The sequence below is a fragment of the Vulpes lagopus genome, chromosome 3 (genome assembly GCF_018345385.1).
Source record: "Vulpes lagopus strain Blue_001 chromosome 3, ASM1834538v1, whole genome shotgun sequence".
In the NCBI taxonomy this organism is placed as follows: Eukaryota; Metazoa; Chordata; class Mammalia; order Carnivora; family Canidae; genus Vulpes; species Vulpes lagopus.
The window spans coordinates 138,543,772-138,557,805 of record NC_054826.1 but is presented as its reverse complement, the minus strand read 5'-3'; the positions used below and the strand labels follow the sequence as shown (position 1 = coordinate 138,557,805).

The 14,034-nt window shown below is 38.5% G+C and overlaps 1 protein-coding gene across 10 annotated transcripts in view; it reads left to right on the top strand.

The window, feature by feature from the left end:
- Positions 1 to 14,034, top strand: part of CDC14A (cell division cycle 14A) — a 182,880-nt gene that overhangs the window by 25,325 nt on the left and 143,521 nt on the right. For 6 of the 10 annotated variants that reach the window (XM_041747779.1, XM_041747781.1, XM_041747778.1 and 3 more), the window contains one exon: positions 5,352 to 5,396. The exons of the other annotated variants lie outside the window; for them this stretch is intronic. In XM_041747779.1, the coding sequence (XP_041603713.1) occupies positions 5,352 to 5,396 (45 nt within the window). The remainder of the gene's footprint in view (positions 1 to 5,351; positions 5,397 to 14,034) is intronic. 10 annotated transcript variants of the gene reach the window in all.

The window sequence follows — 14,034 nt, the reverse complement described above, 5'->3', positions numbered from 1 at the left end:
AATTGATCCACCTGAGTCTTCCATAAAGGACATGTTAACCTCTTTCATTTTTCAGGATGAATTGAAATGTGAGCTGAATGAAGTCATTGGAATAGGGACCTAAGAAAGAAAGCAAAAATCCTTTCAGGTCGTTGTTTAATGAGTCTATCAAATTCCTTCCCAGGATGATTTTTCTGAAACCAGGCAATGAAGGGGCTCATCAGTGCATGGCAGGAGCTCTGGAGCTTTTTTTTGTCTGGTCAGCATTGCAATTTTGACATAATTTCTTGAGGGTCATCTTTGTGGAGTTAACCACCAAGTGAGATTGATGAATTAGTTGTGATACAGCAAGGACTTTACCTGTTAGAGTAGAATGTGGGTCATACATTTAGCATTCATCTGTATTTTTGATTTTACATGTTTTTTTTTTCTCTTAAACTCTACACATATATAAGGAAAAGTGATATGTATACTCCTGGTTTTGGTAAATTTATTTCATCACATAGAATGAAATATTTATCTTTTTCTTCCAGTTTTCTAAATGAGGTTCTTAAATGTAATGTTTCCATTTGAAAAGTCAACTACTGTACAGCATGCTGTTAAAGATGACTGCTAAATTACAATGCTCAGGTCTTTTATTTCTGTTGGTTAGAATGTTACTGGTATGACATAGTACAGTGGCTTATACATATTAGCTGCTTGGTGATCATCTTTTGATTTAATTGATTTTTATTGAACTTACATATAAAAGTCAGTCTCTGGTGAATAATTTACTGTAAAATGTGTATTTATGAATTTGCAGATTTTTGCCATTGATCTGAAAAAGCTAAATGGTGAATACCAGAGAGAAATTTTTTTCGTCAATCATCGTATAACATAAGATCTGTTGCAATTGACTGTTGAAAGAATTAACTTGTAAAGTATTATCTGACTTGAAAAGATGTATGTAAATTCCTTTGACTAAACTGATCTACATTTTTCAGAAAAGAAGTTACTGTCAGTAGTTTAGAAAATAAAGTCAAAACTTTTGTATTCACCAAGGAAGCAAATATCCTAAAAAGGATTGGATATAAAAATATAAAATGGACTGTTAGTGGGTGAATTAACAAGGAAAGGATAGTTCATAAATAATTGAAGCTTAATTCTTCCTTTTGAGGACCTAGGAATTTTTTTGGCGTTCTTGATTAGTCCTGTTAGTATGTAGTTGGTATGAACTGGGTATTATAATGGAAGGTTTGGGATCTGATATTATTTGAAAGATTGAAGAGAAAGAATCATTGTTTTGAAAATAAAAATTTTTGGTCTGACTCAGTGTTCTACTTAAGAGTAGATGGCTTGAATAAGGCTATTTTTCTACCATGTTGGATACCAAATAGTATAGGTAAGTGTATACATGGACTTGTTTCGATTTGTTTTCATTTACAAAGCTTTCTTTTCTTTCACCATTACATGAAAGTTTAATAGAGTTCAACAGTCCCTTGGTTCATTTCAGCAATCAGGTAATCTGATGAATGCCTACGAGGACATTTTTAGCTTTAGTGCAGCTAGTGGGCACCCTGTTACTTGCTGAAGGGATGAGTTTTCAAAACCCAAATGTTAATAAGTCCCGAGTTATCCTGAAGCATCCATGTAGAATCTCTATATTAGAAGAAAAAGACTGACTTTACCAATCCAACACTACAGTCGCTTCAGCCTTATAGAATCTGCTTCTTTGGCTATAAAATAGGGATTATGGATCTCCCACAGAGGGGTTAGGTTAGGATTATATTAGGAATGTATGTAAAAAGGCTTTGCACATTTTGATGCCTCATGCTTAAGAAAGTTACTAATGGAACGTTTATGACTTTGGGTAAGAAATAACAATAACACTCCCTCAGCCCCCTAGCTATCATTTCCATATTTGAAAGCTGAACTGAAATAACCATTTAGTCCAGCCAATTAATTTTGTAGGTGCAGGAAGGGAGGTGCAGGAGAGGCAGGTGACTTGCCCAAGGCTGCAAGGTAAAGTGGGAGCTCGATCTCAAGGCTCACGACTTACTCGTGCTCCTCGCCACCTTCCTTGGTGGCTGAGCCTCTGTGGTTTGTGATCTCTCTGTGCTCGCTCACAGCGCTGCCCCAGCTGACTTCACCTTGTTGTCCCGTAGTGGTCTCAAGGCTCTTCTGCCCCCTTTGCTCCACTGACTGACTGCCACCCCAGCTGCTTTTCTTCCAGAAACCCAGACTCCAGGCTTTCCTGCTTTGAATGTGCCCTGCTCAGTAGGTACCTCTCACATTCTGTCTCTCTCACCTTCAAGTAATCTCCAGGCCCTCGGGCTCCCTGTTTTCTCAGTCTATCGCTCCCTGTCGGTGTTTCTCACCTGCAGCCCCTTGTTTGCTCATTTTGCTAAGACCTCGAGGCACCTTGCTTCCATGCCTTTTGTCTTGCTTGCCTTGGCAGCTCCCACCCTTGGCATCTTTCCCAGTGGATGATTTCCTGCACTAACTTACTGATTTACTGAAGATTGCAGTACCCCCGCCACTCCCAGCTGTGCACTTTACCCCGAACCACACCATTCGCTCCACTCAATGGCTTGTGATGTCTTCTCTTAGTTGAATGCCCCTTTTTCTTAGTTGAATCACTCTTTGTTCTTTATGACCTTGTTCAGGCACCACGGCTTCTAGGAGGCATCTCCATGCCCTTCTCAACAAGGTTGGAGGTGCCTCCTGTTTTCCCAGAATTCTCTGTGCAGATCTCTATTACTAAAGAGTTATAATTATCTGTTAGCATTGCTTGCTCTCACTAGACTATATGCACCTAGGAGATGGAGACATGACATATAATTCTGTGTCTCCAGTGCCTCGCACAGGGTCACCAGACACAAAGAAACTTCTGTCAATTTCTGTCAATGTTATCACAATCTCCTTGACTTACAGGTCCTCTTTTATCTTTTTGCCCCCGGAGGTTTCAGAATATTGTGCCCTCACTGTTTACATCTTCACTATCCACTGATTAAGAAATCATCCTTTGCTGTCTCACTTGCCTTCCTCACCCTGGTAAAACTGCTCTGGTGACATTTTTTTTTTTAAGATTTTATTTATTTATTTGAGAGAGGGAGAGTGCATGAGGCAGGGGGAAGGACAGAGGGAGAGGGAGAAGCAGACCCCCCACTGATCAGGGAGCCCATGGGGCTTGGTCCCAAGACCCCAAGACCACAACCTGAGCTGAGGTAGATGCTTAACTGACTGAGCCACTCAAGCGCCCTGCTCTGGTGACATCTTCCACACCAGATACAATGATGTTTACTTGGTCCTCAAACTCTACTTCTCTGAATATTTTGGCACTATTTTAACTGATTACAACTTCTTAGAATTTTTCTCCTGTGTGGTTTCCTAGCTCTTTTATGCATGTCTTATTTGCTACTTGGACAATTTTTATTTCTTCCAACAAAGCTCTAATATTTCTCTCCTTTATTTGATAACCTATATAGATAGGTAATATTTTGCAATGCATTTTATTCCAAACCTATATTTTTAATTTTTATATTATCAAAAGGTATTTTTTCAAGTTGATGATTTGAAGTGATGATTTATTGCTGTTTTTTTGTGTGTCGATATGGGTTCTATTCCTAGTGACTTTCATTTTAATTATGTTGAATAGAATGGAAAATTATCCATTAAATATCTACTGAGATTCAAAAACCAAAAGCAGACATCACTACCATCAACAAAAAAAGCCCTGTTTTTTAAGTTTTAAACTATATTTTAAAAAGTGTATGAGGCACCTGTGTGGCTCAGTATGTTAAGCATCTGCCTTCAGCTCAGATCATGATCCTGGGGTCTTGGGATCAAGGGCTCCCTGTTCAGCAGGGGTCTGCTTCTCCCTCACCCTCTACCCCTCCCCTCTGCTTGTGCTTCCTCTCTCTCATGCTTTCTCAAATAAATAAAATCTTTTAAAAAAGAAGTGTAAACACTTAGAGTTGTGCAATGGTAGGTTGTAGTTTGCAATTTCTGGTCAATAGTTACTATAATGAGGGAAGCAATCCAAAGAAGGAAGATTTATTACAATTGATAAAACTGTATGTATTATTTGATGTAAAATACCATCAGTGATTGATAGGCTAGACCAGAACTTATTAATTTGGTATTTTAAGAGGTCCATAAACCCCTGAAATTATATATAAAATTTTATGTATTTACATTTTCCTCTAAGAAGATTCATAATTTTTTAACAAGTTCTTAAAGGGATTCTTTGCACAGACAATGGTAGCAACACTCGGCTAGAATATACAGCTTCTAAAAGGGAAGACCGTTCTAGCAACATAGTGATATTTTAAAAAATAATGCCTTCAAACTTAGTCATATAAGCAAATCTTTCAGTGACTGAAACAATAATAGGAAGGTTTTATAAACATATGATTGAGCTAGCTTTTCCTAAAATGGTCAATACAGTTTTAACTGTTGATTTCATTTTTCCTCTGAGAAAACTAAAACCTCACTCCATGAAAAAAAAAAAAATCTAAGAGCATCACTGGAAAAAAGGGGCATTTTCTAGGGCAGTGATTTTTTTTTTTTTAATACTGCTCTTTCGAATCAACAGGACAATTACAGTAATCTTGAGGACTGCTTTTAAAAGGATTAAAAGAATATTGACAGAAGTGTAATTTTAAATGTACAAAACATCCCATACAACCCTTTCAGGGTAAAAGGAGAAGGGGGGGCCATGGGCCTGGTGAAATGGACGATTGTACTAAAGTGCTGAAAGTACCTGGCAGATGGTGGGGGCTCAGGGAATGTCCTTGTTGCTGAATGAATCAGTGCAGTAATCCTATCCGCTAACCAGGCACCTGCCATGGTATCAGGTGGTTGTACACAAGAACTCTTTTGATATAATGATTGGACCACCCTCTAATTCTAACTATAAAAACCTGTTGAGATTTCTTCATGAAGTTATCTTCTGTTTCAGGTTCATGGGCTTTGGGGGGAAGAAAAGCAAGTTACGTTCTGGAGACAGTTCAGGTAGTTTAAAGAGGCATCAGGGGTTCTAAGACTGTTAATCCACATGAGAGTGAGCATACTTAGAGTTTGCCAGGCATGGAGTCTTTCTTGATGCCCATTCAGAAATCCACAGGCAAGAAGACCTCGTTTAATGGAGAATCCCCGAATGCCATCCACTAAATTATCATCGTGGTCAAATAACCTTTATGAGCAACTTTTCTTTGATATTTTGACTTCTACTCTGATCAAGTGTGCCATTTCATTAATGAAACATATGGGTTTTGAAATAAAACAGACCATACGGAGATACCTTTTTCTTTTTTAAGAAACTGCTCAGCCTATTTTGTTTTAGCTAAAAAAAAAAAAAATAAATAAAAACCATATTTTGTTTTGTACAGCCAAAGAAAATTTTCAAGAATATCCCTTTCCTGGGAAAGTTGGAGGTAAAACATGTAGAGGTCATGGCTGCTGACAGGAAGACCTGTTCATTTTATCGCTTTTGCAATGAGATGACAACTGATTGCTTTGGAGACGCTGATTGCTGCGGCCCTTACTGGGCTAGCCTAGTCACCTGTAAGAGAATGATGCCTTGGTCACCATGGCCCCCATGCTATAATCTACTTAATCTGAGTGCCATCACTGGCAGAGCTTGCTTGTTTAGGGCAGTGCATGGGCTCTATATTTTATTAAAGAGCATATTGTCCGGGCTGCACTAATGTCTTCCTTAGCTCTATCAGGCTGGTTCACACAGGTTAACTAAACATGGTGTTCTAGCCAAATGACTTGAAGATTTTACTCTTAAGCATGGCAAACAACTTTACCAAAAGGCTGCTTAAAAACCCATTTTTCTAAATTATGCTTAACTCTTTTGTGTGTGTATGTGTTTTGTCTTTGAGCTTAATTACACCACCTTGCACCACCTTTTGTTTTTGAATGGTTGAGTAGTTGGTGGTCTCCTGTCCTAAGCTGAAAAAGTGCATGATTTGTATATGTCACCACCATTCAAGGATAGCCTGGGCTATTTGTGATTCGTGTAGCATGTCAACATTTTCTCTGAGTTGCCGTGGCTTGTTTTTCTCCAGGAGTGAGCCCTCCAGAATGCAACCTTTCACATAGCTTTCTTTTATGAGATAGGAAATGTCTCACTGGGGTCAATACCCTCATCTTAATTTGTATTGCTCTCTCATAGTGGTCGTCGTACTTTGGTTTATTACAAGTACCGTTAAACGTTTATATGCTAGATTGCACACTTGTCATGATTTACATAACAGTGGTAAAACTCTGACTCTCAGGTAAGCAGTCCAGATTTGGAAATTTCTATAGATTTGATTATATTAATTGGTAGATATTTAATACATTTTACCTTTTATCTACTATTTTTTACCTTGTTAAAGGAAATAATTACTGTACCTGTAGTTAAGATCATTCCATTGGTCCTTGCTCTGTTATGAATGCATCCCTAGGTAGCTGTTCTCTTTTGTTTGTAATAAGCCTTGGCCAATATTTCTCCCTTGGTTAGCATCAAATATTCATTAGACTGTGAATGTTTATGAGGCTAGAGACTGAGTTTCTGCTCCCCTTGTTACTACATTGTTCAGCACTGTGTTTGACACACAACAGCTGCTCAATTCATGCCGATAGAACCAATAGATGTTTCTTCAGCCACAGTATTCCGGCAAACTGGTTGCCTGTGGGTTGGATTTAGTTCAGTATTGCTTTCTTAGGGATGAATGCTGTTCATAGATTTTGAGTTTACGGTTTGCATCTGTAATTCATGAAAATTTTCGTTTAATTCTGGATTTTTGACATCTCTTAAATATTAAAATACCTGTTTATGGGCCCAGATTCCTACATGGGAGTAGGAGGTTGGAGCTAAATCTGCTTGAGATGCGGCATGCAGCATGCTTCTCTAGTTTACCAACTGACCCACTTCAAATTCTTGGCCCCTGAAGGCATCTGAACTTGGAACCTCTGGAATAATGCCATTTAAGGGAGTTTAGTTACTGAATCATTAAAGGAACTTTCCTAAGGTGGAATGCAAGAATTTCCAAATTGTGATAACAGTTTTCTGAGGAATCTGGGGAAATGTGTTTTTTATAACAAGATTTTAAAAGGCATATGGCATGATTTGGAGTTCCTAAGATAATTTAAATATGTCTTTGGGGCTACCTAACCAAATGGACGTGTTTTAGGAGCCATATAAAACATTTCCAGGGGTGGCCCAGTTACATTTTTGTGCAGTGGCATGAACCAGCAACATGAACATCATTGAGGAACTTGTTAGAAATAAAAATCTCAGGCCCAGCAATCTGTATTTTAATAAGCCCTCTAGGTTACGCTCAACCACTCTATTAACAGGATGAAACAGAATAACAGAATATAATTTAGATTGATATTTGTTTTTTATTTCTGAAAAGTTTTAGTAGTATTAACTAATTCGGCCAATTATTTTTTAAAATGCATGTTCATTTCTTTCTTTCTTTTTTTTTTTTTAAGGAAGATTTCTATTTTTAAGTAATCTTTATACCCACCACAGGGCATAAACCCACAACCCCGGGATCCCTGGGTGGCGCAGCGGTTTGGTGCCTGCCTTTGGCCTAGGGCGCGATCCTGGAGACCCGGGATCGAATCCCACGTTGGGCTCCTGGTGCATGGAGCCTGCTTCTCCCTCTGCCTGTGTCTCTGCCTCTCTCTCTCTCTCTGTGTGTGACTGTCATAAATAAATAAAAATTAAAAAAAAAAAACCCACAACCCCGATACCAAGAGTTGCATGCTCCACTGACTGAGCCAGCCAGGCACTCCTATTGGCCTGAGAATTATTTAAATTTTGAACCATGAAACTTGTGTCCTTATAATTGAGATTTACACAAACTATCAAACTCAGTGAGAGAGTTCTGGATTTCTTCCATCTACCATACTTGCTGAAAGAACTCAACTCTGTGATCTAACATAGGAGATATTGGCCTAATGTGATAAGCCAGGCCCTCTCTGGGTCCTGGCTCTTGTTCTGTTGGTAAAAGAGAGACACAGAATTCTCATGGTACTTAAGCCTTGCCCAGGACTTCTGGTTTGGGAGTCACACTGTGTCAGGTCAAATTGGACCCCTCTGGTATGTTTCTATGCTTTAGGAAATGATGGAATGTAGTAATAAATGTTAGCTGTGGTTATTATAGAGGGCTGGCTATGTCCACTTAGGCTAAGAAGGTTCTGAAGGCTATGACTAGTTTCTAGATAGAAATCTAAAATATATGTGGATAGGGGCTACAGGTTATCATTTGTAATTGGTCATATGCAAGCTTGCTGCAGAGCATGCAAGTAGTCCAGAGGTCTTAGTATTCCTTCTGTGATATCCTCCGCTTTATATTTTAAGTCTATGTTAATTTGTTTTACAAGTTTCTAACTTTACTTTGCTATTGTACACAGTGTTTTTGTAATCTCTGAACTTCTCATGTATAGCAAAAAGTATCTGGAATAGAGCAGATAGCTCACTGAAGCCAGAATTGATGGTCTAACTTTGCAAGTGCTCTCCTTTTTTTTTTTTTTTTAATTTAAACGATTTTATTTATTTATTAGAGAGAGAGAGAACAAGCAGGGAGAGAGGCAGAGGCAAGGCCTGTATCAGCAAGGAGCTGGATTCAGGGCTCAATCCCAGAACCCTGAGAACCCTGAGATCATGACTGGAGCGAAGGCTGACACTTCACTGACTCAGCCACCCAGGTGCCTCTGCAAGTGGTCTCCTTGAAGGGCCTAGTCAGCACACCCAACCACAGAGGAATTGGGCCAAAGTAAGGAAGATGCAGTTCAGTTTGGAGGCTCTTAGTGTTAGGGCGAATCTGAGAAAATATCTGCTGGGCTTCTTCATAAAATAGAGTCCTCTTATCTGCAGACAACTGTGCTTTTCTCTTCCTCCATGGAAGTTTCTCTGGGAAAGATCTTGAAGATCTTTCTTCAAGGATGTTCCTCTAAGGTATTTGAGTCAACAATACTAGCCAATGGATAGTATTGTTTCTCTTGGAGTGCTTTAATATGTAGTAGGTCATTTTTTAAAACATTTTTTTTATTTGTAAGTAATCTCTACACCCAACGTGGGGTTTAAACTCACAATCCTGAGATCGAGAGTTTCATGCTTTACTGACTGAGCCAGCCACACACCCCATCCTTGGGATTTTTTTTTTTTTGAGATTTTATTTATTTATTCATGAGAGACACACAGAGAGAGTCAGAGACATAGGCAGAGGGAAAAGCAGGCACCCTGCAGGGAGCCTGATGCGGGACTTGATCCCAGGACCCTGGGATCACTACTTGAGCCAAAGGGAGCTGCTCAACCACTGAGCCACCCAGGTGCCCCTCCTTGAAAGTTTTCATTCCAGTACCAGAATATCTGCTATGTTCCAAAAGCATTGCTGGTATAAGACTGGGGCAAGATGATCTGTAAGAGGGAAGCTTGGCTGTGGCCAGGAAGGAAATTAGGACAAAGGCCAGTGAGACATAAGATTTTTCTCTATTATCGTTTATTGTGAATTAGTGTTGATTACTTGAGTGAGAACTTAACCTGTGTGTTCTGACCTGGGAGACATTGGCCAAGCTTCACTAAGCAGATCGTTGCTTTACTGTAATGTTTTTGAGATGTAATTGAGAGAAACAATTGAAGTCCCAAAACATCTAAGTGAGGTAAATACTAGGAGCTTAAAAATTTCCTAAAAATCAGAAAGCTGTAGTTAAAAAGCCAGTTATTATAATGTACAGCATTATGGTCATAGTTAATAATACTATATTGTATATCTGAAAGTTGCTAAGAGAAAGTTGCTTAAAGGTTCTCATCACAAGAAAAAGATTTTATAATTATATATGGTGATGAATGTTAAAAAAAATTGTTTCTATCCTATAGGCAGCTTCTAATAGATATTCTAAAATAGTTAAGATTTGTAGGTGTATTTTGTGAGAATATTCTTTATCTGATGTCATTCTGAAAGCTTGTAAGGTTTAAAAATTCTTCTAAAGTAAATAAAAAAAATTCTTCTAAAGTCCTTAAAAGTTTAATTTGTACTATATTTACTTAAAATTTATTTATTTTTAAAAGGTTTTATTTATTCATGAGAGACAGAGAGAGAGAGAGAGGCAGAGACACAGGCAGAGAGAGAAGCAGGCTCCACACAGGGAGCTTGACATGGGACTCGATCCTGGGTCTCTAGGATCAGGCCCTGGACTGAAGGCGGTGTTAAACCAACCGCTGAGCCACCCTGGGATCCCCCCAAATTTATAGATTTATAGTGAAAAGAAAGTTTCCTTTAGAATTTCATCCTGTAGCTTCACAGTTTCTGTTGCAGGATGGTCTCTGTAACATATACTAAAGAATATTCCATATACTTTATTTTTTTAAATATAGTTTTTAAAGATTTTATTTATTTATTCATGAGAGAGAGAGAGAGAGAGAGAGAGAGAGAGGCACAGACACAGGCAAAGGGAGAAGCAGGCTCCACGCAGGAAGTCCGATGCGGGACTTGATCTGAGGGCTCCAGGATCACGCCCTGGGCCAAAGGCAGGTGCCAAACCACTGAGCCACCCAGGGATCCCCTCCATATACTTTAGAATAAGAGTAAGAAAAACAAAAACCAAGCAAATGCAAAATGTTTGAAAACAACCCAAAAGACTCTTGGTGACAAAAGCACAGCATTATGAGTTTGTCCCAATGGGTTTATAAAATAAATTTAATTCCACATCATTAAATGATAGCAACAGTTTGTTGTGAAATCTAAATTCTTAGTGGAAAAGGGCATCAAAACAGACAATCCAAACTTCTGAATCAGTTGTGGATATTTTCTTCTCCATAGGTGTTTTAGGGAGCAAGGAAATGTAATTATTGAGAGGCTGGGAGCCAGAAGAGCTGGGTCCTTACGCTCAGCATGACTCATGTTTGTGGGGGCTGGCCTGTGTAAGGCAGTCTTATACCACAAAATATGCTTAGGCTTTAAAGGCCTTGACTCTCCTTTCAGTAAATCTAGCCTAAGTTATTGATGGAGAACAATAAGTGACAAAAATAAACTTACAGACAGACCAACAAACAAATAATAAAATAACAAAAGGAAATGTCTAGGAGACAATGGTTTCAAATTGAAGAAGCTGGGGCGTCTGGGTGGCTCAGTCAGTTTTACGTCCGACTCTATTTTTTTTTTTGAGACTTATTTATTTATTTATTAGAGAAAGGGAATGAGCAGGGGAGGGGCAGAGGAAGAGAATCTCAAGCCAATTCTCCACTGAGCATCTCAGGGTCATGAGGTGGAGCCCCACAGGGGGCTCCATGCTCAGTGGGGAGTCTGCCTCTCTTCTTTTCTCCCTCCCACCTGTGCTTGTGTGCTCTTTCTCTAAAAAAATCAATCAATCAATCAATCAATCTTAAAAAAAACAAACAACAAATTGAGAAAAAAGGAGACAGTTGTCAGTACCATTGATAGTGATCCTGAAGTCTTTAGATAACTTTAGTGCATTGACTGAACTGAATGGAATAAAATGTATTTTTTTTTAAAGATTTTATTTATTTATCCTTCACAGAGAGAGGCAGAGACATAGGCAGAGGGAGAATCAGGCTCCCTGCAGGGAGCCTGATGTGGGACTTGATCCCAGGACTTGGACCATGCCCTAAACCAAAGGCAGCAGCTCAACCGCTGAGCTACCCAGGAGCTTTCCAGAATAAAATGTATTTTTAAAGCTTTATTTCATAGGGATATTTTCATAAGCCAGTCTGGAAATAAGGACTTTGGTAATGAGACCCACTTTGAGGCAAACTCTTTAAGTTCAGTTTAGGGCAGCCCCGGTGGCCCAACAGTTTAGCACCACCTTCAGCCCAGGATGTGATCCTGGGGACTCTGGATTGAGTCCCATGTCGGGCTCCCTGCATGGAGCCTGCTTCTCCCTCTGCCTGTGTCTCTGCCTCTGTGTCTCTCATGAATAAATAAAATCTTTAAAAAACAAATAAAGTTCAGTTTAAGAGAGCAATGCCATTTTCAGAACACGTGATTTTTTTTTAAAATTAATATTTTATTTAGGGACGCCTGGGTGGCTCAGCGGTTGAGTGTCTGCCTTTGATTCAGGGTGTGATCCCAGGATCCGGAATCGAATCCCATATCGGGCTCCCTTTGAGGAGCCTGTTTCTCCCTCTCCCTGTCTCTCTGCCTCTGTCTCTGTGTCTCTCATGTATAAATAAATAAATCTTGAAGAAAAATAAAGATCTATTTGAGAGAGAAAAAGAGAGTAGGAGTGGGGTGGGGAGAGGGGCAGAAGGAGAGGGAGAAGAAGCAGCAGACTCCCTGCTGAGCAAGGAGCCTGATATTGGGGCTCTATCCCAGGACCTTGGGATCATGACCAAGCTGAAGGCAGATGCTTAACCAGCTGAGCTACCCAGGCACTCCAGAATATGTGATTCTTGCTTAGGAAAGAAATGCCTAAAGGGATGGTGAGAGTTTCCAGGTTCATTGCTGGAATACCTATAGCTACTTTTCTGTGGTTACATTAAAGCCAGAGTGTTGCAGTTTCATGTAGAATAGCCATCAGAGTTGAAAGAGTTTCTTTCTTTTCCTTGTAGAAAATAGAGTTAATGAAGAACGTAGGTAGTTGAGATTTCTTAACATTTGTTGTAAACGTGCTATAAAAGCAGGTGTCCCGTGGGTTGTGGTCTCAATGTGTAAGGCATAAAAACTACTTTTACAGTCTGTTTGAATTTATAGACAAATGTTAAAGGTAGCTATGTTTCTGTATTTTGAAAAACATTTGTCAAAATGCTGTAACCTTTGAAATACGAGGAAGTTGAGCAGATTTCATATAGTTGCATCAGTGTTCTCATTGTTTTGTGTATATTTGAGTTTGATTGATACTTTGATTTCACCTTAGCAGATCTTTTTACTTATGTATTTTTTTTTCATGTTCAGCATGTATACAGCATACCAAGTTGCTAATTTTTGGATTTAGTTAATACTTGAGCATGCAGCATATTGCATGGCATATAGCAGGTGCTTAATAACTGTTTGAATCCATGAATGTAATATATGGTTATTGTATTAAGATGTTTGCTGTTTCTGCCCTTTTGATGGTTCATCTTTTCCCATTAACTATTTATTTTCAGATAAGTGAAAGGGGTTTTTTTTTAATAGAACATTCTAGAAAGAAAATGTTAAGTATTGATGCTCTGTTAATATTAGTATAAGTGCTCTGAGGAAAATTGATTGACACACTTAAAAATAAACTAAAATATCAAAAGTACAGATAACTATTCTGGGAGTGGATATAGCATAGGGAAAGAGCAAGGATAAATTATTACTCAGTCTTTAAAAAAGGACTTGCCATTTGTGTCAACATGGATAAACTTAGTATTGTGCTAAGTAAAATAAGTTAGAGAAAGACAAATACCATATGATTTCACTTACATGTGGAATCTAAAAAACAAAACAAATGAACAAACAAATAACAAAAACCCCTCAGACTTACAAATACAGAGAATAAACTGGTGACTGCCAGAGAGGAGGGATGTGGGAGGATGAGTGAAATAGATGAAGTGGATAAAGAGGTGCAGACTTTCAGTTATAAAATAAGTCACAGAGATGAAAAGTATAGCATAGGAAACATAATCAATGAAGTTATAATAATGTTGTATGGTGACTATACTTACCATGGTGAACAATGACTAATCTATAGTATTGTGGAATCACTATGTTGTACACCTGAAACTAATAAAACATCGTATGTCAACTATACTTTATAATAAAAATTAAAAAGAAAAAAGATGAATAGACTTTACATAAAAGATTTAGAGTAAATCTTCAAAAATGTTCCCACTAATAAAGATGGCAATAATTTAGCTATTTCCCATTGTATGTCTCCCTTCTTGGAGAGAAATATTTGTTCTATTGTCAAATCTGCATCATGATTGGGCTGCGAAAAGGAACCCTCCACCCTTCACAAGCTCATGAACAAATGCTGTAGAAATGAAAGTTGGTAGATTCCACTGATTGTGACACATCTTGGAAGTTGATGATGTTTATCTTCTGCATGTTTTAGCATTGTCTCTATGGTTACACTCTTTTATTCCCT